General features: G+C 39.1%; 1 protein-coding gene across 1 annotated transcript in view; it reads left to right on the top strand.

Moving 5' to 3' along the window:
• Nucleotides 1-22,224, top strand: part of ROS1 (ROS proto-oncogene 1, receptor tyrosine kinase) — a 114,907-nt gene that overhangs the window by 73,376 nt on the left and 19,307 nt on the right. Inside the window, exons 28-35 of the mRNA XM_045161990.1 lie at nt 1,328-1,496; nt 2,486-2,603; nt 5,607-5,797; nt 8,340-8,423; nt 12,122-12,254; nt 13,536-13,698; nt 15,003-15,067; nt 16,003-16,132. Coding sequence (XP_045017925.1) covers nt 1,328-1,496; nt 2,486-2,603; nt 5,607-5,797; nt 8,340-8,423; nt 12,122-12,254; nt 13,536-13,698; nt 15,003-15,067; nt 16,003-16,132 — 1,053 coding nt within the window. The remainder of the gene's footprint in view (nt 1-1,327; nt 1,497-2,485; nt 2,604-5,606; nt 5,798-8,339; nt 8,424-12,121; nt 12,255-13,535; nt 13,699-15,002; nt 15,068-16,002; nt 16,133-22,224) is intronic.

Here is a 22,224-nt window from a genome sequence, read left to right as displayed (position 1 = left end):
CATTCCAAGGAGTTATGATTTCTGGGTGGTGTGGAATGTTGGGCCATCTAGACTACTCACTGAAGGAGGCATTAAGGAGGCAGGACCAAAAAGGGCTAAAATTTTTCAGCCAGGACTCAACATCTCCCTTCCTCCTTCCCCCTTACCTCCCTCAGAAGGTTCAGAATAAATATTATTCTGCATCTGCATCTATTTCATTAGGCTATATGAATCAGTGAGACTGAGACATTTATGAGTTTAACAGGCAATGTCTCTGACATCAGCATTTCTGGTTTTTCTTTTCGTTCCTTCTGTTCCTCTTTCTTTCTGTAGTAAGGTAATCTACTTCCTGAAGGTGCTATAGTGAATTATTTCTAACTGAATAGAAAACTAATATAAAGTGCCCATCCAATGAAATGGCATGACCTTGGGAGTGCTAAATGAAAAAGGAGATGTAAAGTAAGGTTTATTTATGGAAACTGATCTTCTTAGGAAACTGTACTGGGGAAAATACATGAAGAACCCTTGACAGAATGTCGTATCCTCTGTCTTCTCCTATTTGTATGTTGAAAAAAGTCATCATTTTCATATAAGATATTAAGGATCTTGTATCTTATTTAAAATACACAGATATTTAAAAACACACAGATTCTTTAAAAGCAGTGCTTCAGAGAAAGAATTTTAATATAGCTTTAATTACAGACCGAGTAAAATGAAAGTAACATTTCCTATATTTAACTTCTAACCTTGCTACTTAGTGATTGAGTGACAATAGGCAAAGATTTCCTTCTTTTAGGGGACTAGGCTTCCTATGTAGAAAAATAAGGAATGTTGCTTAGATGCCTGAAGAAGGTTTGGGGAGGAAAAACTAAATGTTTTCATTTATAAATCACTGTGGACTTCTTCAATATGTGAAATATTGTGAAAATATGTGAAAATATTACTACTTTGAAATCAGCAAATGTGTGGACTTGAAAATATCACAGTTTTAATCCATCATTTCCCTTCAGCTATGAATTTGCATCCTCAGCCATCCTGATTCGATAAAGAGGCCTATGATTAGGGATACCGAGAAGCCAAACAATCCTTCCGATGATAAACAGTCAGAGGTGCTCGTCTCACCTTGGACTTATCCTCGGGACCATCGTTCAAGTAACTTACAGCTTGTCATAAAAAATAAAATTGCTGTTGGTGGAAGGGGATACTATCTGGGACCCGACACTCACAAAAAAGCTCCTATTTTAGTATAAACTTTAAGCTTTAATGCTTGCTACAGGCTTTTGAATTTCTATGTTTAAGAAGTTTTTCTTAAAGAAACAAAAATGTTAATTGAGACTTCTTTTCCTAGTGGAAGCACAATGAGTTTTACCATGTTAAAGCTTCGTGCAGCCAAGGTCCTGCTTATGTCTGTAACATCACAGACTTACAGCCTTATGCGTTTTATAATGTCCGAGCAGTGGTGGTGTACAGGACAGGAGCAAACAGCACCTCGCTTCCGGGAAGTTTTAAGACTAGAGGTGAGTACTAACATAGTCAATACTTAGGAAACTCTGGACATTTCTCAATTCTTTTCTCATCGCTTACTTTACTAATCCTAGAGGTTGAGATTTTTCTTAAAAGAGTAAATGATTATCTTTAGAGACTGACTGAAGAAATTGAGAAGGGGTGGGGGTTTCTTACAGGCAGTAATGAGATAATACTCTTCTGGTTTTGCAGGATCCTAAACTGGGAAAAATTATTTCACCTTTCATTATTCTGATTTTCTGTCTAGCTATGATATTTTGTAGTAAGAAGTAAATGAAAACAGTGTCACTGGGTGTTCACATATTTACGTATAGACTACTACAACCAGATGTTAAAAATAAAAAATCTAACAAGTATATTAAATTAACCAATGTTTTAACAGCTATACCATAATTCCAAGTTGATCCCTGTAAGAATCAGTGAAAAATGCTCCAAATCTTACAATCATCTTTTTTACTTGCATCACTTACTTTGTGTCAGGCTAAGATCTATTGTTGCTACTGCTAAGTCACTTCAGTCATGTCCGACTCTGTTTGACCCCATAGACAGCAGCCCACTAGGCTCTCCCATCCCTGGGATTCTCCAGGCAAGAACACTGGAGTGGGTTGCCATTTCCCTCTCCAATGCATGAAAGTGAAAAGTGAAAGTGAAGTCGCTCAGTCATGTCCAACTCTTCGCTACCCCATGGACTGCAGCCTACCAGGCTCCTCGATCCATGGGATTTTCCAGGCAAGAGTCCTGGAGTGGGGTGCCATCGCCTTCTCCAAAGATCTAATGTTACTCCTATCATAAATCTATCTAATCCATCACTAATAAAAATCTTCACGTACTCACTTAAACATATGCACTCATATGAACGTATTTCTGAATATTTCTTTAATGTATTTGGCTTTTCTCTTACTAAATGTTGTCTATAGAAAGATGTTATGCAGAATATTTTATACTTCTAACATATCAATCAAATTTTCTTTTGTTTCCAAAGCTGGAGTCCCAAGTAAACCAGGGATTCCAAAATTATTAGAAGGGAGTAAAAATTCAATACAGTGGGAAAAATCTGATGATAATGGAAGCAGACTTATGTACTATATCCTTGAAATCAGGTATGTCTGTTTACAAAAGTGCTTTGTAAATTACAAAGACCTAAGCAGTTGATTGTAAGGTATTATTAGATCAAAATTAACAATATTTATGAATGTGTATTTATAAGTAAACATAAGGGATCTTTAGTTTAAGGGCCTTGCATGCCTCATTACATTCTTTGCACAATTCCTAGTGGTCAGCCTTGGCATTCAGTTACAAGGCAGATAGTCATTCTTCTCAGAAATCTGCAACAGCTTGTCAGTGGAAACAACTCAGTCTTTTGAGCATGCACCTAATATTGACTTGATATCAATTCTGTTTAAGAAGCTAAATTGATGTTTGATGTTAGATGATGGTATGTATATAAATTTCTGAGACTGATTTGTTTTAGAAAGATGAATAAGATCTAGTGAGAACTGACAATGAGCTGGTATATTTCAGAAGGTAAAGTCAAGTCAAGACCTGAAATGGTCTGGTGTGTACAGGCAACCCAGGATTCTCTCTCCATTTTCAAGGTTACAGTTTGTAGTGTGTTCCCAGGGACTAAAATTGTGCCTTCGATGAAAACCTGATGAACATATGCAACCTCAGATCCGGCCAGTATGGGGAGCTCTGTGAATCATAACGGGCTCGGATGAGCTGATTTCATGCCAACTTGAGGAGAGAATTCCAAATTCCACAGACACTCCCCTCACGGGACTATGAAACCATCTTTTAAGAAGCTCCAAGGACAAAAGTCACTTCCATAATTATAGTCCTGGCAACTTGAGCTTTAGATCTATTTTTGCTTCATCTTGCTCTGGCATTCCCATAACCTTAAAAAAATTTCCTGCTCACACTAGAGAATTATGTTTGCTTATTTCTAACTGAAAACTTCTTGAAATTTCTGGTACTTTTTAAAGACAAAATGCAGAGTGAAGTACATTCTGACCTGTAGAACTGTCTTGGTGGTCTATGACTGTAGGTATGTTCACCAACCAGGCCACACCATAGTCTTACTGTAGCCTTGCTAGGAGCACTGCAGTGTATTCCCCTCAGTAACATGTTTAGCGCATAGCTCCATAAATACTCTGCATTTCCTTGCCCCCAAGTCTCTACTCTCAGGAGAGGGACTGTAGATATAAAGTGTGATCTATCTCAGAGGATCTCATAGTATCTCAGAGTAAGTTCTTCGGTCAGGACATTTGTGTGTATTTGCTCATGGTGTACTGGTGGTCTTAGTGCAAAGTGCATGCACTTGGGAGCTGAGTAGATTGCATGAGTTTCCCAGGGCAGTTTCCCAGGGCAGCCAGAACAAAGTACCACCAACTAGGTGGCTTAAAACAACAGATATATATTCTCTCACAGTTCTGGAGACTGGAAGTCTTAAGTCAAGGTCTTGGCAGGATGGATTCTAGGGAAGCATCCTTCCTTGCCTCTTCTCAGCTTTTGGTGATGGACCACAATCCTTGGCTTTCCTTGGTTTGTACATGCATCGCTCCAGTCTCTGGCTCTGTCATCTCATGGTGTTCTCCTTGTGTGTGTCTCTTCTTAAGAGGGCACTGGTCATTGGATTTAGGGCCCACCCTAAACTAGGACCATCTCATCTTGGCTTAATTACATTGGAAAAGACTCTGTTTCCAAGCACGGTCACATTCACAAGGTCTGGGTGGCATGAATTTTGAGGGGGATTAGCCAACCCAGTACATAGACTATTTAAAATCCTTGCTCTATTTCTTTTTTGAACTTGAGCTTTCTCATCTGTAAAACGAGATGATGATATCTACCTCTTCAGGTTGTTGTGAAGATTCAGTGAAATGATACAGCATAGGAAAAGCCCCCGTATGATGTGTTGTAAACAGAAGGTGCTCAACCAATATAAAAGTCTTCCTTCTCTTCCTTAGTGGCCAATGTCTGTGAAGAGCCACTTTATACATTTAAAAAATATATTTATTTTTAACTGAAGGATAATTGTTTTACCACTTTATACATGTTTAAAGGTCTTCTTTCTTTTGGATCAGAGTTGTTTGGGTTGAAAATTGAAATTGCCAGTTCCCAACATGAGGCTTCACACGATGCAGGAGAAACACTGTCCCACAGCTTTACTTAGGATGGTCCCAAGGACACTTAGCTGCTGGTCACAGTTGTAACCATCGCTGCTGTCTTGGTCCTCCTGATGTCCTAGCTCATCCTCTGTCCCTTGGAGGCTCAGCTATTGCTGTCCTTGGTACTCTTGCAGAACAGTCATTCAGTTAGTGGGAGCAGAACTGGCTTCCATTATTTATCTTCAAGCTGACTGTGGGTTGGTACCATGTCCTAAAACTGCTGTGGTCTGAAAAGTTTTAGACGTTCCCAGACTTGAAAAGGTCATTGTCAGAAAAGACATAATGGGAAGGCCTTGAGCTTACCTTCAGTCTATGATTCTGTTAAAAGTCATTTTAGTATATGTCTTTTGAACCCAGCTCTGTTCTCTTCCCGTTTCATTAGGAAGAGTAATGAGAACTGATACTGAGGTAGGGTGTAGGCTAATTGGAAGCAATGAGGCTCGGAATCTCAGATACAATGATAATTTTGGTAGCCGAACTATTTTATTTTCTTTTTCAATTTTATGTTCTGTGTTTTATCCAGATATGGTATCAGTAAATGACAGATAGCATAAGAGACTGAAAATTAAGAAAAATTTAAAAATTTCCAGTTAAAAAGTATGAAATCATTGTCTTATGTGTTAGGAGTTCTGAAGAAAGTTTGCACACTCCAATAGTAAGAAGAGGCTCTTCAGCTGTCTCTCAGCCATTGATTATTCGTCATTTTCCAGATGGGCTGAGTTGGTTGGCTCCAGGCATTGCTGGGATGACTTTATAAGACTCTGCTATGTTCTGTAGCCAAACCATGTGAGAGGAATGAGATCAAGGGCAAAGTGTGCAACAGGAGACGCTCTGGAGTTCTGTCATTAAAATGATATATGAGCATCTAGAAATAACACATATATTGTCTTGTATATTTCCTATATTTATGATTCTGCTCTTTTTTTTTTTTTTTTGCAGAAAGAGCACTTCAAATGATTCACAGAACCAGAATTTAACATGGAAGATGGCATTTAATGGCTCATGCAATAGCATTTGTACATGGAAGTCCAAAAACCTGAAAGGAACATTTCAGTTCAGAGTAGCAGCTGTAAATCATCTGGGGTTTGGTGAATATAGTGGAATCAGTGAGGATATTATATTAGTTGGAGGTATGTTACCATGTCTGTCTACATACTAGCTTATTACACAAGGATTCAGAGATAAAGATAAATGTATTCTCAGCATTAGCAGTAATTGAGTGACTATATAACTTCACCAAACTACCATAGAAACTATTGAACTATTCATTTTATGTGATGAGAGCTTCCTGAAACATCAATATCAACATGTCCTTTTTCTCCTCAGTAACTGTCAGCTCATCTTTAACGCCTACTGCATGAAGTCCATGCTCCTAGATGGACTTCCAAGGTTGTTTGCAGTCTGGTTTTTATCCAGCCTTATTTTTCTGTTCCTGGTTCTCTCATCTGCTACACAACACACCTGAAACTCAACTTTGTCTCTTCCCCAATATCTACATCTTCCACTGGGTAGCCTATTTTTGTGTATAATGCTTCATCTTTCTGATCACATAGGTTAGAAATCTCAGTACCATGTTTGATTTTCCCCTCTATTCAGTCACCAAGTCCTGTTGACTTTATTATCTTGATTTCTATCTACTAAGTTCCCTTCTTCCTGTTTCTACTTTGGCTTTCCTAACTTAAGCTACCACTTCTTGCCCGTGCTCTTGGCTTAACCCCACTCCTGACAGCTAATCCAGCTGAAGCACAAGCTGGATCACTGCACCGCTCTCTGAAAATCTTGAAAAGGCTCTCCATTCACTGCCTTCAGAATCAAGTACAAACTTTTCTGTGGCATTTAAGGCCTTCCATGATTTGCCCTCCAATTGTGGTTCCTCTTTCCCAATATTTATCCTTACGGCTATAGCCATACCAAACTGGTAAACAAATAAACAAACTTCCATGACACCATGTTCCCTCAGCCTCAAATGCAGGCTTGCACCACCTACCACTTGCCCTTAATGGGGATTTTCTTTCCCTCACTTTGTCAATTGAAATTCTTCTCATCCATCAGTACCCATTGTGATGCTTATCTGCTGCTCCTTAGACACACACAGCACATTACTCTATGCAAAACTGAAGTCATTCTTATTTGTATTATAGTTAGTTACCTGGAGAAGAGCTCCACAAACCTTTTCCGAAAGAACCAAATAGTAAATATTTTAAGCTTTTCAGGCTACATTCGGTCTCTGTAGCATCTTCTTTTTTTTCCTGATAATATGTATATATTTTTTTAAAGTATTTTTTTGCTTTATTATTTTTTAAATTTTATTTTATTTTTAAACTTTACATAATTGTATTAGTTTTGCCAAATATCAAAATGAATCCACCACAGGTATACATGTGTTCCCCATCCTGAACCCTCCTCCCTCCTCCCTCCCCATACCATCCCTCTGGGTCATCCCAGTGCACCAGCCCCAAGCATCCAGTATCGTGCATGGAACCTGGACTGGCAACTCATTTCATACATGATATTTTACATGTTTCAATGCCATTCTCCCAAATCTTCCCACCCTCTCCCTCTCCCACAGAGTCCATAAGACTGTCCTATACATCAGTGTCTCTTTTGCTGTCTCGTACACAGGGTTATTGTTACCATCTTTGTAAATTCCATATATATGCGTTAGTATACTGTATTGGTGTTTTTCTTTCTGGCTTACTTCACTCTGTACAATAGGCTCCAGTTTCATCCACCTCATTAGAACTGATTCAAATGTATTCTTTTAAATGGCTGAGTAATACTCCATTGTGTATATGTACCACAGCTTTCTTATCCATTCATCTGCTGATGGACATCTAGGTTGCTTCCATGTCCTGGCAATTATAAAATATTTTTAAAATGTAAAAATTATTCTTGGTTCATGAGCAGTACAAAATCAGGTTACTATGGCCACATGTGGCCTGCACGCCATAGATTGCCTAGCTCTGGTCCCCAAGTCTTCTCTTCTCAGTGAAACTAAGAGCAGGTGCCATGTTTTCACCAGGTGGTGCTAGTGGCAAAGAACCCGCCTGCCAGCGCAGGAGATGTGAGAGATGCGGGCTTGATCCCTGGCTCAGAAGATCCCTTGGAGGAGGGCACGTCAACCCACTCCAGTATTCTTGCCTCAAGAATCCCATGGACAGAGGAGCCTGGCAGTCTGCAGTACATAGGGTCCCACAGAGTCAGCCATGAGACAAAAGTGACTTAGCAAGCACACACACACACACATCATGTTTTCATGTTTATATTCCTCAGTTAAATACTCATGGAATTAAATGTATATGAAGACGTTATAGAGGAAATAATGCTCCCAACTATATGATAAATGAAAGTTGGGACTTCTTTGTCCCAAATTCATTAAAAAGATTATTCATGTTTTATCAACCATTTTAAGTAGAAAATAGGGTGGGTATATCCCAATGATATATTGGAAACCAGATCACTGGAAATGAAAAAAGAGGAAAAAAAAACCCTTGACTTTGATTACTCACAGTGTAAATATACTCTCTCCATGGATGATTTCAAGCTACTGATGGTTTAACTACTGGCTTGCAAAAATTCAGTAGGGGCTAACTTTGGCATATTCTGGCATAATACTGAGACAATCGAGTTTTACTCTTTGAATTATGTTCTTTTTCTCATTTATTTTATTAGATGGTTTTTGGATACCAGAAACAAGCTTTATACTTACTATTATAATTGGAATATTTCTGGTTATTACAATCCCATTAATCTTTGGTAAGTATAATAGATTTAAAAATACATCAATAGGTAATAAACTGCTTACTTGATCATATTAATTGATTTATCTGAGTTTAATTTATATCTGATTAACTTTCTACATGAAATAGATTCATGAAATTCACAATGTTACCTTTGACTATGCTTCAATAACCACTAAACCCTGTGAATTTTTTTTTCTAATCTGGGGTAACCATTTTATGAAAAATATATCCGTATTTATACTTCACAGTATTCTTTAGGTAAAACCACTTGCTAAGGCACCAACTTCTGGCCTTTTTTAAAACAGTATTACGGATTGGCTATATAACAAGTGTTTGTAACTTATAGTTTGAAAAAAGTAAAAGAAAAATAACTCTGGGTATAAAAAAAGTGGAGGATTAAAGGGAGACCAGTGACACCCTTGTTCAGGATAGTCTGGGTCTCCAAGCAGACAGCCCAGTTTAAAATGAACAGGGCCTCTTGCAGAAGATCCATTTCTGGCTTGTAGCATTCACTCTCACTTTTGGATGTCTGGTCTATTTGTTTCAAATCTCTACTCATTTGTAAATAACCAGGAAAGTAGAGCAGTTTGGCTAGATTGATAGAAAGCTAGCTATTTCTCATCACTAATTTTATACTAAGGTGTTAGTCTTAAAAGTCTTTATTTAAACATTTAATAATGAGAAAATACAGGGACAAGCCCCCAAAAGGTGATTAAAACATTAGACCTATCAGGTTATCATACATCAGGGCTTCCCTGGTAGCTCAGTTGGTAAAGAATCTGCCTGCAATGCAGGAGATCCTGGTTTGATTCCTGGGTTGGGAAGATCTGCTGGAGAAGGGATAGGCTACTCACTCTAGTATTCTTGGGCTTCCCTTTTGGCTCAGCTGGTAAAGAATCCGCCTGCAATGCAGGAGACCTGGGTTTGATCCCTGGGTTGGGGAGATCCCCTGTAGAAGGAAAATGCTATCCAGTATTCTGGCCTGGAGAATTCCATGGACTATATAGTCCATGGGGTCACAAAGAGTCGGACATGACCGAGAGACTTTCACTCTCAGGTTATCATAGTGGATTATGCATCCTGCTTTATCCCCATCATTCCATTATAGTCATTACTACTATTTTCTTTCAGTCTCCTAAAATGTCCTGATTTGGATTATAAGATACACAGTCACTCTGTCATTAACATATGAGCCTCTGACATGCTGAAGCATTACAAAAAAGACATGATATTTACCAGAAACCAACACTCAAGCATATAGTCAGGAAATTGGGGCTTCTTTTTTTTTTTTAATAAATAGCGAAAAGTTTAAGGAAAAGTTACAAACATAAAGTTGAACTCTCAGGATAAAGAAAGTCAATATTTCACTCCATGTCCTAAATCTGTATTATTTCCCCAAACTGATTAGAGTCATAGCTATTAGCATGTTGAAACTTGAATTGAGATTTCTTTTCAAACATTCCACAGCAGACAATATATGGAATATATGATTCCTTCAGCTAACTTGGAAAGCTAAAAATTTCATCTGACCCTGCCAGGATTTTAACCTGTGGTTCCAGGAAGTCTAAGTACTGCACAGCTGATGTTTGTGCCACTAAGCCAGCCCCTCCAGAATTATGCATATGACTGTAGTATATTTGGCAGTTGGCATATAGGCTTGACTATTTGTCTGCTTTCCTACTGGGAAGGAGTATTATGTGAAGGATCCTTCATCTGACTTTTGCCTGCCTACTTGTACATCATTGTCTAAACTCATGACTCTAGTGGATGAACATGAGATAATTTCAGACAACCTATTGTGCTTTCAAGACACTTCATGGATATCTGACTTTCTCAGGACTTAAAGGTCTTTATTCTACGTGGAACTCATGCATTTTTGAGTAGAGCTAAGCTAATTTGGTTCTTTTGCTTTTAGTAATAGTGCATGTGGTTTTACGGGTAGGATTGTGTGAGTGCATGAGGAAAGATTGAGTTATTCAAATAATGAAAATACCAATTGTTTAAAAATTTGAATTGTGCTGAGGGTTCTCATCAGTCATACTTATAAATACAAAATTGAAACAAAGATTTTAAAATAAGCATCAACAGCCTACTCTTTGGTGAGTGGTTATATCTACTGTGCAACATGAGCCTTACACTGGGAGCAAAGGAAAATAAGCTGTAATGGTGCTCTGTGATAACCTAGAGGAGTGTGATGGGGAATGGGAGGAAAGTTCAAGAGGGAAGGGATATATGTATATTTATGGCTGATTCATGTTGTTGAATGGCAGAAACCAACACAACATTATAAAGCAAGTGTCCTCCAATTAAAAATGAATTAAAAATTTTAATTGCTGACCTCAGGAGCTTGTCGTTTAATGGGGGAGGTAAGACATATTGGTTTCCCTTGTGGCTCAGCTGGTAAAGAATCCACCTGGGTGGTAAAGAACCCAGGGAGACCTGGGTTCGATCCCTGGGTTGGGAAGATCCCCTGGAGAAGGGAAAGGCTACCCACTCCAGTATTCTGGCCTAGAGAATTCTGTGGACTGTATTATAGTCCATGGGGTCACAAAGAGTTGTACATGACTGAGTGACTTTCACTTTCACTTTCAAGACACATCCTGTGCAGAAAGTAAAATAATGAGAGATGTGTTAAACAGCAATAAAAGGAAGTAGTAAATGGAATGTAGAAGACAGTGACACAGCCGTGCTGACTGAGAGCCACAGTTGGTCTTATAAGTTCAGAGATGAGATATCAACAGAGGTTGCAGAGGTCTTGGACAGCATCCCTGAGGATATGGAGTCTTGAGCTGGGTCTTTAAAAATGAAGGACGGGTGGTAAGAGCATTTCAGGTTTAGAAAAATTGTATTAGCATAGGTACTTAAGATCTTTTCCTGTGTGGTCCCTCAGATGAAATTTCACTTGCGTAAAACTCTCACCTGTTGGGTGCAGAAGCTACTGCGGAATAAAGTTCAAATTTTAAGCATCATCTTGCAAAGCATCCTTACTGTTTTCAACTTTTGTGTCAATATTCTAGTATAGATGGGCAATCTTAATGACATATGTATTTTAATCTTTGAAAAATAGAACATGCTTTATGGTTATAAAAATAATATTTGCCCATTGTATGAAGAAAACAATACAAATTACCTATGATTCCACAACTAGGGAGGAGCCCTGCTAACACTTGGTAGATTTCATTCTAATAATCTTTCTATATACGTGAGTATGTGTGTTATGAAAGACAATGAATATACACTCTGTACTCTGCATTTTAAAATAAAGCATGCCGTTATATAGAAAGCATCCTTTAGGTCTGCTGAGGAGAATAACCTGGATGTATCTGGATTCAAAAATGAATTTGTTCACTAACAACTGTCATGCAAATTTGTTTTGGTTTATTTTGATTCTAGACTATGAGTGACTTTGTGAAATAAGTTCTGATAGTAAGATACTTCCACGTGTTTATAACAGCAATTGGAAATATATTAAGATTTACACTGAGAAGTGAGATAAAATGTGATGTGGTATAAATTATACATTTTCATATGACTTTTTACCTGGATTTAGTTAGTTTTTCTATTATGGGCCTATTTTTTTTCAATCAAATTTGGTTATTCTATCAATAATGTTGTTCAGTATAAACTTTAAAAATGTATTGTTAGCAGCCTTTTCTAAAGAAAAAGAAAGCAATATTTCATTTGGTAAATTATGCTGTTTTTTCTTGATAGTCTGGCATAGATTAAAGAATCAAAGCACTCCCAAGGAAGGGCTGACGGTTCTCATAAATGAAGACAAAGAATTGGCTGAACTTCGAAGCCTGGCCACTGGAGTAGGGCTGGCAAACGCCTGCTATGCGATACAGTATGTAACCTGTGCTGGCATTACGGGACACCTAGATGAAAAGTGTGTGCGTGCTGGGGCGCTTCCGTCATGTTGGACTCTGTGATCCTATTGTGGGCTACTCTAAAAAGAGTGTCCATGAGTGCCACGTTGCCCAGGACTGTCCTGGTTTATGCTCATTTTTCTGGCATATTCAAAAATAACATCCCCTTTCATTCTCAAATGTGACCTGGGATGGATGGCAAATTATGTTGTTATCCTATCCTAAGAAACATGAACAAAAATCAAATGTTTCCTAGTGTTTTAGCACATAATTTAAAAATAAGTAAAACAAAGAGATAAATACTACGTGGAAGGGAGTAGATGGTAATATGGTTGATTCAACAAGAAGAGACGGATTCTCTTGTGTGTGCTATTAAGTCAATTTTTTAATGTTTTCAGAAATTGTATGGTGATTGTCTACAAAACTTCTCTAAAATATATGAGGTTTTAACTTTCATTGTCATCATAATTTAAGGCAATATTTAAATGTCTCATTTAAAAGACAGACACTATATTATGCTCCATGCAAAAAGGATTGTATATAGTCATAGGCCTTGTTTCTAGAAATTTATTTAAAGACATGAGAACACAGGACTTGGAGTAGACACAGAGGTGACTTAAATATGCTTTTCAGAGATGACTTTTCCTTGAGAAAATATGCAGTGTATCTGATTTTCAAGATTCTCTTTTAAAAGCTCAAAGCATTTTTAATGCTGATGAATTTTCTCCTGCTCATAATGTTCCAAGTGAGAAACTTGACTTTCTAAAAGTTAATCTGATGGACAAGAAATGATGTTGCGATCATAGTAAATTTTGTATTACATGAGAGATTAGGTGTATGAAGTAAAGTAAAAGCTTTGAGCTCATAAGCCAAGCTGTATTTATTACTAATTTGCAATAGCTTTTTATACAAATAGGTGACCTGAAGAAAATACGAACTGATCATTTTAACAAAACAAACTACAGTGAAAAATTTTGAGGCAATGAACTCACAGCCATGTTATCAAAAGGAAGCTGCCTAGAAGTAAAGTAATCTACTCTGTCTGGGTTTCAGAAGACAGAAGGAATATTCTAGAAGGTGGAATAGGACTGGAATAGGAATGTAGACACAACACCATGTCACACTGAAGGCATACAGTGTTGCCAAGCCATGAGATTTCTCTTCCCTTTCTCCTCCTTTTTTATTCTCAAACACTAACACCCACATCCACTTATAAACCGTATGCATTTTGGGAGACCAAAAATAACGTTATTTTCCAGTACTCTTCCGACCCAAGAGGAGATTGAAAATCTTCCTGCCTTCCCTCGGGAAAAACTGACTCTGTGTCTCCTGCTGGGAAGCGGGGCCTTTGGAGAAGTGTATGAAGGGACAGCGGTAGACATCTTAGGCGTTGGAAGTGGAGAAACCAAAGTAGCTGTGAAGGTAATGTGGCTCTTTTAACTCCTCGGCTTGTTATGTCTGCATTATTGACAGGGACTTATTTAAATATAACAATGAGAAAAAAGGAGTGATCTTGACTGAAAAGATGACTAGGAGAAGGTAGAAGTCTATCCGTGGCTACGGAAATCACAGTACTTTTTCCATTTCCTGCAAAAGTTCTGTTATGAACAGTTACCTCTGAGGTTACTAATTCACTAAGGCCAGCAGAGAGTTTTTCCCTTCAAATATACTCTAAGAGAACTGTGGTGCTTGGGGCTAGAGCAGATGGTAAATATTTTAGACTTGCTAGCCAGATGGTGTCAGTTCTGGCTATGCAGCCCTGGCACTGCAGTGTGAAATCAGCCACAGTCAATATGTGAATGAATGGCTGTCGTTGTGTTCCAGTAAAACTTTATTTATAAAAATGGAAATTTTCATTTCACATAATTTTCTTGTGTTATGCAGTCCTCTTATTTTTTTATGACTTTTTTCAATCATTTCAAAATGTAACAAGTTAATTATACCTCAATAAAACTAGAAAAATAAAAATGTAACACCTATTTTCAGATTATAACTGTACAAAAATAGATGATAGGCTAGAATTGGCCCACAGGTTGTAGTTTGCTGACCCCTGTACTACAAAATTATTCATCATAGTGTATTCGATGCAGTCAAAAGGAAGCACTGGATATACTCTTGTATTTTTGTAAAACTTTCTTTTGATCAACAGGTGACATATCTTTTATGTAATTGAGTAATATCCTGATTATTGCTTGTTATGAATTTATTGCTTTGAGAAATTGTCAGAGAAGTTGCAAATTTCTCTCCATTTCCAGTTGATAGAATTTTAACATACTTTAATCTCAAGCGGTTTAAACAAGTGTTTCTTTTTCTTACATAACAAGATGACTTCTGGCTTTGGTATAGTGCTGTGTCAAGCCAGAGCTAGTATATCTGAAGTTCTCTTGACTTTGTACGTGTGTGGTGCCTCATGGTTCCAAGATGGCTGCCAAAGAATCAAGCATCACATCTTCATTCAGGATATGGAAAGGGGGAAGGATAGTGTTAGATGTATATGTTCAGGAAAGTAAAAAATTTCCACACACCTCCTCAACAATTTACCCCTTACATTTCATTGATCAGGACTGAGTCATATGACCACCCTTGCTTGCAAGAAAGGCTGGGAAATTGGAGAACATAGTTTAAGATAAAGGTGGCTATTACAAAACAAAGGTTGTCTCCATTAACCTACTTAGCTCACAGAAATGTCTGCTGTACTGATTCCTGGCTTGTTTTATGTTGCGCAGACTTTGAAGAAGGGCTCCACAGACCAGGAGAAGATTGAATTCCTGAAGGAAGCACATCTGATGAGGTATTAGGCAGTTCTGAAATAATTTTCCCTTGGTATGGGTAGGAAGCTTTTACATATGATTCGTGGATTTTTAACTTTCAAAATCAGCTGACATCACAGATTAAGTTCAAAATAAGCATGGCTGAAATTTAAAAGGAAGTATGTCTGGAGTGACAAGTATTCTGGAGAATAGATTTTTATGATAGATTCTCTGAGTCTGGGCACAGGCAGTCCTTAGACAATAGGTCTTTTCTTTTACCTCCAATAAGAAGCATGTTTTGCAACGGATTTCTGAGGCTGATAAGCTTTAAATATGCTTATGTTCTTCTAAATGTGTAATCATAAGTCAAGTAGACCAAGTAAGGGAGAGTTCTCTTAAGCACGGTGACATCAGTGAAAATATCCTTGGTCTTGGTAAATTTGTCTTCAAGTTAGAGTTAGTTGATAGTAATGAAAACGACTCAGGTACATTTTAATAACCCTGAGGCGATGGTCGACAGGGTCCCAGGTTGTGGGTTCTGACCATTTGACTGGGGCTTATTTGCTTTGACCTCTTGAGAAAACAATTGTAGCCAAAACTGCGTGTCTGAATTGTTTCTCTAAAAGGGAGAGAATTATTTCATATTTGTCATGACCAAAAATGAAGTGTTTTTTAAAATGTCTTTTGAAGAAAGGTATTAGTTAAAGTTACTTTTTTTTCCCCCAAACATAAAATACTTGATATAAATGCCACTTCTTCTGAAACTACCCCTATTCTATGCACATGTCTTGGCCACTAGGGGTTGCAATATTACCTCTGTAAGGCAGGCATGAAAAGGAGGCTTTCATTTATTAGAGGGAGAAAAAAAATCAGGGGTTGAAAGGAAATCAGAGATAAAGATTTGCTGTTTCACAAAGGCCTTCACAAGACTTCTGTTGCTGACATGTCAACCTGCCTGTCTGTTTCCACCTTTTAGCAAGTTTAATCATCCCAACATTCTGAAGCAGCTTGGAGTTTGTCTGCTGAATGAACCCCAGTACATTATTCTGGAACTGATGGAAGGAGGAGACCTTCTTACCTATTTGCGTAAAGCCCGGATGACGCCGGTAGGAAATGGGGTCCACACTATTGGTTTGGTAATGCAGATGACCTTTAAGTTCCTTTTAATCTTCTTTTAAATTCAATAGACTGCAGTTTTGCCTGATGGTAGAAATTTAGATGACTTCCATCAGAAAAATTCTTGTATTTACTTCATGTTGGATTACTCAAACTAGAACCCTGGGCTAATGTCTGGCCTTTTCTGGCTGATTGAGCCTGTTTTTAGTATCCAATGGAAAAATAGGTTCCCCACCACCACCATGCTGCCAGAATCGTGTTCTCTCAAGAACAGAGACTGTGTGGAGTTTCTCTGTACTTAATTTACCTGCCTTTATGTCATAAATTGAAATTTCCAGCCCTCATTTCTTTACCAAGTACTAGGTTATACGTCCCTCCCCAGCTGACATTTTCCGAATGGATTTTCACAGGCATCTCAAAAACAGATCTCTTGATGTCATGCATCCTCCTTCATGCCCCCCATCCAGCTCCTTACTTTCTCTTTTCCTACCATCATGCTAAGAGGTCCTGTCTGCTCTGGGGTTCCTCTTACAACACGCAGCCCCAGTGCATGGTCCCCGTCTCCCCCGGGCCGAGAGCAGCACCCTGCACAGGTGGTCGCTGGAAATCCTGTGGCCTGCGTGTTGAATCAGGCTCGGGGGCAGGGGCGGTGTCTCAGCTCCTGTGGAATTTGCTTTAGGTCTCAGATGAGAAACACCTGAGACAAAACAAGTAACTAAAATTTAAATCTGTAGTTTTAAAAATTCTGTTTTTTATTTCTATCAAAGTACATGTGCGTGCATGCGTGCTAAGTTGCTTCAGTTGTGTCCGACTCTTGCCACCCTATGGACTGTAGCCTGCCAGGCTCCTCTGTCCGTGGGATTCTCCAGGCAGAAATACTGGAGTGGGTAGCCATTACCATCTCCAGGGGATCTTCCCAACTCAGGGATCGAACCCAGGTCTCCTGCATTGCAGGCAGATTCTTTACCGTCTGAGCCACTAGGGAAACCCAGCAAAGTACACATTATATGCGTAAAAAACTGAACTATATGACAAGGTTTATGGTGAAAAATAGGTGTCTGCTCATTCCTTCTGGTGTTTACCTCTGCGTTCCTAAGTGCTCTGCATATATGGTACACAGTGAGTTTTCAGCCTTGGGGGAAATCTATTGACTGTCTACCATGAGAGGCAAAGATTTAACCTAAGAGTAGTCATGACTACTACTCTTGACTAAAAGCAGTCATGTACCAGCCCAGCCCCATCAGCTCTACACATAGAAAAACTTCATTTTCCCCATTCTTTGACAGTCACCCCAATTTGCAGATAAATCACCTTTGCAGGTTTACATTGCTATGCCTATTTAATTATTATTTGCTAAGATACTCAAATACTATGATTGTGATTTTTCTCTCGAGTAGTTTAATAAATGCCTCTTTCCCCCCATTTGCTTAGCTTTCTATATACCTAAACTTTCTGGCAGAACTGTAATCCTTTCTCAACATGGTTAAATGTATCAGATAATCCAGCTCCTCACAATTTTTCCCCTGGACACTTCCCTCAAGGAGTTGATATGGGCACTTTGTCTTCTGGTCTCTACAGTGCTGTTATCTAGGGGTTTCCTTCACGTTTACCCTGGTAATTTCCATGTTGGGCCCTTATTTCCTCAATTCCATGATTTTATTCTATTTTAGAAAAGAGAAAGCACAAGAGGCAAAAATCTCCTTTTTTTTTCCACTTTGAGGAAACGTTCTTTTTCATTCCCTCACACTGGATTAATGATTTGCTGTGTTCTAGGTTGAGAATCCCTTTTCCTCAAAACTAAATCCTCTTTGTCTTTGTTTTCTAGCTTCTATAATTGTCTTTAAAACCTTTTATGCCATTCTGATTCCTGGACAAATGATCAGTGACCTGCTTTTTTGCCCTTCTCTTTGGAAAATTTTAGGAACTTCTCCTTATCTGTGGTACTTTTTACTCATCTGGATGCTCAGCCTGGAAAATCATGCCTTTCAGTTCTGGGATTTTTTCATATCATTTCTTTGGCAACTAACTCTTTGTTTTCTTTATTTCTTTGTTCTAAAAATCCTATTATTTGGATAACAGTCATCTTTGTTTTATCTTTTTATTAACTATTTCCTCCTATTTTCTACTCTGCATTTTTGCTCTCAATTCTGGTATATTTCCTCAACTTTGAAATAGAATTTAAAAATTTAATTTTCCACAGACTCATTCTTATATTTTGACTGCCTCTTAAAATAGTATTCTGATTTTTCCATACATGCAAAATCTTCTTTTATCTTTCCTAGGATACTAATTATAGTGTTTTTTTTAAAGTGTTAATTTGCTTCCTACATTGTCTTGACTTCCTTTTTGCCTCTTTGTTCTGGGATCTGTTTGTAATGTGAGAAGCTTTTCTCAAATGTGTGGTAATTTGTGGCCAGTCTGCATATTTAATAGTGAGCCCTAAGAAGCTGATTGGAGCCTATGTGTCCAAGCAGCTTCCTTTTGTTGTCAGGTGGGACCCTGCTGTTCTGTTGGGGTCCCCTAATGACAGCATCTGGATGTCTTCCCTGGCATGTGCCAGTTTCCCCCAGAGAGGAGTCTGCTGGTCTCCTGCTTGGGCAGTAAATGCATGAGCCTCAGTTCAGGGAACCAAAGCAGGGAAGAGAGCTGGGGGGTCTCAAGGCTCGGAATGAGGATGCTTGTTTAATTCCCTTCTCCATTTTCAGCACAGAGCCTCAGCATGACTGGTATCTTTGAACCTGGAATTGTTTTGGTTCTGTTTGTATGTGTGTGTGTGGTGGGGGTGCGGTTTGCAGAGGAAAGCCTCCTGATGCAGTGAGGGGCTCTAGTTAGCCCATAAACAAGCTTTTAAGTATTCACCCTGCTCTTCACCCTACTCCTCACCCCTGCATTCAGAGATACTTGCTGCCTTCAATGCCAGAGTACTTATAGGGTTCTATAGTGAAAAAACAGAGAAGGCAATGGCACCCCACTCCAGTACTCTTGCCTGGAGAGTCCCATGGATGGAGGAGCCTGGTAGGCTGTAGTACATGGTGTCGTGAAGAGTCGGACATAACTGAGCGACTTCACTTTCACTTTTCACTTTCATGCATTGGAGAAGGAAATGGCAACCCACTCCAGTGTTCTTGCCTGGAGAATCCCAGGGACGGGGGAGCCTGGTGGGCTGCCGTCTATGGGGTCGCACAGAGTCAAACACGACTGAAGCGACTTAGCAGCAGCATAGTAAAAAAAAATCTCTTAATTCTTGTCTTCTTATCTGCAGGCAGCTAGCTTTCATTTCTATGGGCTCTGCTAAATGACCATGCCTCCATCTGCTTTCCTTCCCCCAAAACGTTGGCTCGTGCTCTATCTATTCTCATCTGTTCATCCTCATGAGATTATAATATTCCCTCTACAAGGTCACTTTAGTAAGGTTTGGGAAGAGACTTTAATAAGAAAGTTTTTCTGTAGATTTCTTCTTTTAGTTTTTGTTGGAGACAGAAGAGACAATGAAGATGGGCTGAAAGAACTCACAGCGCTGCTTTTCTCTAATGAATCCTACTCAGCTAGCGTCCTAGTGGCTCTGATGATCGGTTTTCAAGTGCATGTCAGTCCTTCTGTTGTCTTTCCTGCTGGCTACCCAGGCAGCTTCCATGCTTGTCTCCCTTGCCAGGACCCTATAGGACAGGGTGCCCTTAGGTGCTCAGTGCTAGAATTAAGGTCTGGGGTCCGCAGCAGAGCACTACAGGCTCTAAGCTCTCACCAGGTTAAGTTCATGTGGGGCCAGCCGTCTCTCCACAGAGGGTACTCAGAGACACCTTTCTAGATTTGCCACAAGCATCCTTCTCCCCGTCCCTGCTCTGAGACTGTTTTGTTGAGTTGAATGCCTAAGGATTGACTGCAACTGGGTTTATAAACCTTAGGCTAGTCCTTCATTTTCAGGACACTCAGTTTCTGCATCTGTAAAATGGAATATTGAATCCAAAACTTTCTCAGCTCCTTTTAACTTTGACATTCTAAGATAGAACTAACATTCTAAAATGTACTAAGATAGAAAAAGTGAAAAAACAAAAAGTGAAAAAAGAAAAAAAAAACAAAGCTCTATCAAAAAAAGCTCTATAGATACAAATCTATTATTTGTATCTATAATACAAATCCATAGCCAGATACAATTCAATTCATGAAATTTCTGCTGCATATTTATTTCATTCAATACAGCAGTGGGGAATGTGGCAGTTGCTTTCAAGGACCTCGCCAGTGTGGTAGGGTGGGTAAGTCACGTGTGAATAACTCTTTAAGGTAGAATATAAGGTAGAAAGAGGGAAGGTTCATTAGAATGGAGTAGAGAATATGCTGCTGAAGCTCAGATAAGAGAGAGAGATGTTACCTACTGGGAAGATGCAAGAAGGGTGCATGATGGAGGTCTTCTGTTTGGGACACAACCAAGGTGCGAGAGAACAGTTTCTGAAACTACACCCATATGAGTTATAAAAGGCTTTGACTAGCGATAGACTGAGATAGAGATTCGATACATCTGGAGAGTTGGCAAGACAGATGCCCAGGGTAGCATCTGGAGTTAAAGAGGCCTGACATGGGGTGATGAGGTGTCCCAATAGGTTGTCAGAGGGACTAATAGGTGTAAGTTATAGTTAGAGATCCAGGCAGGCAAGGAGCATCTGAAAATCTGTCAGCAGAGAACAAGGCACCAGCCATCAGACTGTCATTCAAGAGGAGTATTCTCTGGGAAGAAAGTCTTTAAGAGTAGAGTAGGTTTTGCCAGGAGTAAAGCAGTTCTGTTTGTCGAGGAACCAGTGAACCTGGGAGGACACCCAGCAGGGACTCAGACACAAGGCTGTGAGACAGGCATCTGGTGGACCATAAAGGGGCTGCAGGGGACAGATTCTTGGGAGTAAAATCGGGTTGAGTTATAAGATGTAGGTGTGGTTGAGTGGGATCATGGCAATACTGAGTCCCAGATCATCAGGATTCTTCCTACTCTGGGGACAAGACATGAGCTTGTCAGAGGTGGCAGAGGGAACGATATTTAAGAGCACCCGTCTATGAGGAATCAAGGGATTTCAAGGTTGTGAATCCTTTGAGATGCTCAGTGAAGGATGTTGATGGAAATCAAGCATAGGGAAGGCCTTCCAGAAATGAGAGCAGAAATAATGTACAGAGGCTGAGAAATGCAGAGCAGGTATAAGGAGCTGCAAATGGCCCAGTGTGACCGAAGCACAGATCGTGGGAGGAGAATCTATGGAAAATAAATAGATATGAGGAAAGGCTGGTGCAGCCTGGGGCTTCCACGGAGGCTGTGCTCAGGGGTCTCTAATAGACTCTGCAGGCAGTGGATCACAACAAAGTGAGCTAATTAAAGCACAGGGGGCTGGAGACATGGGAAGTTTGGGAAGCGTCAGATAGGGATGATAAAGGCTTGAAATAGGGTAATTTCAGGGAAATAGTAAGGAACAGACATATGAATATAGCCTCCAGGAAGGGACTTTGAATTTTTTCCATATGGTCTTAATAAAAACTCCAACTGGCTTTTTTCATGTAGAAATCATTGCAGCTAGTACAGGCTCAACTATGTGTTTGTGCTGGTTCTCCTAGATGAGAGGAGTAATCTGTGACCTTGAAATGGAGGATTGCTCACAGTTTCTATGCGGCTCATCTGGAGAACAAGCCCATTCTCATGATGGACATTATTGCATGACATTGGGCCAGTAATTAAACTATCATAATTACTACTTATGAGAGCAGCTACTGTTTATTAAGTTCCTGGTATGTCTCACCAGATTACATATCTCATCTCAGATCCAGCACAATCAGTCTTATTGTTCCCATTTTATACATGAGAAGGTTGTTTAGTGCGTTAAGCCCTGTAAGCAAGTTCACACAACTTTTAAGTAGCAGAAATAGGTTTTAGCATAGTCCATTTGACTAACACCCTAAGAGCTTTCCGATGAAGATTCTACATTGCCTTGGCTTATTAAACATAGTCTTATTTATGTATATTTTGGTGGAAAGCCTATAAATATAGCTCTTTTCCTCTGTTTGAATTCCTTAACTGTAACTAAAAATTCCTTTAAAACATCATATATAT

Source organism: Bubalus bubalis, chromosome 10, assembly GCF_019923935.1.
Source record: "Bubalus bubalis isolate 160015118507 breed Murrah chromosome 10, NDDB_SH_1, whole genome shotgun sequence".
Taxonomy (NCBI): Eukaryota; Metazoa; Chordata; class Mammalia; order Artiodactyla; family Bovidae; genus Bubalus; species Bubalus bubalis.
Note: the sequence above shows the minus strand (reverse complement) of the source record. Positions and strands in the feature narration are given on the sequence as shown.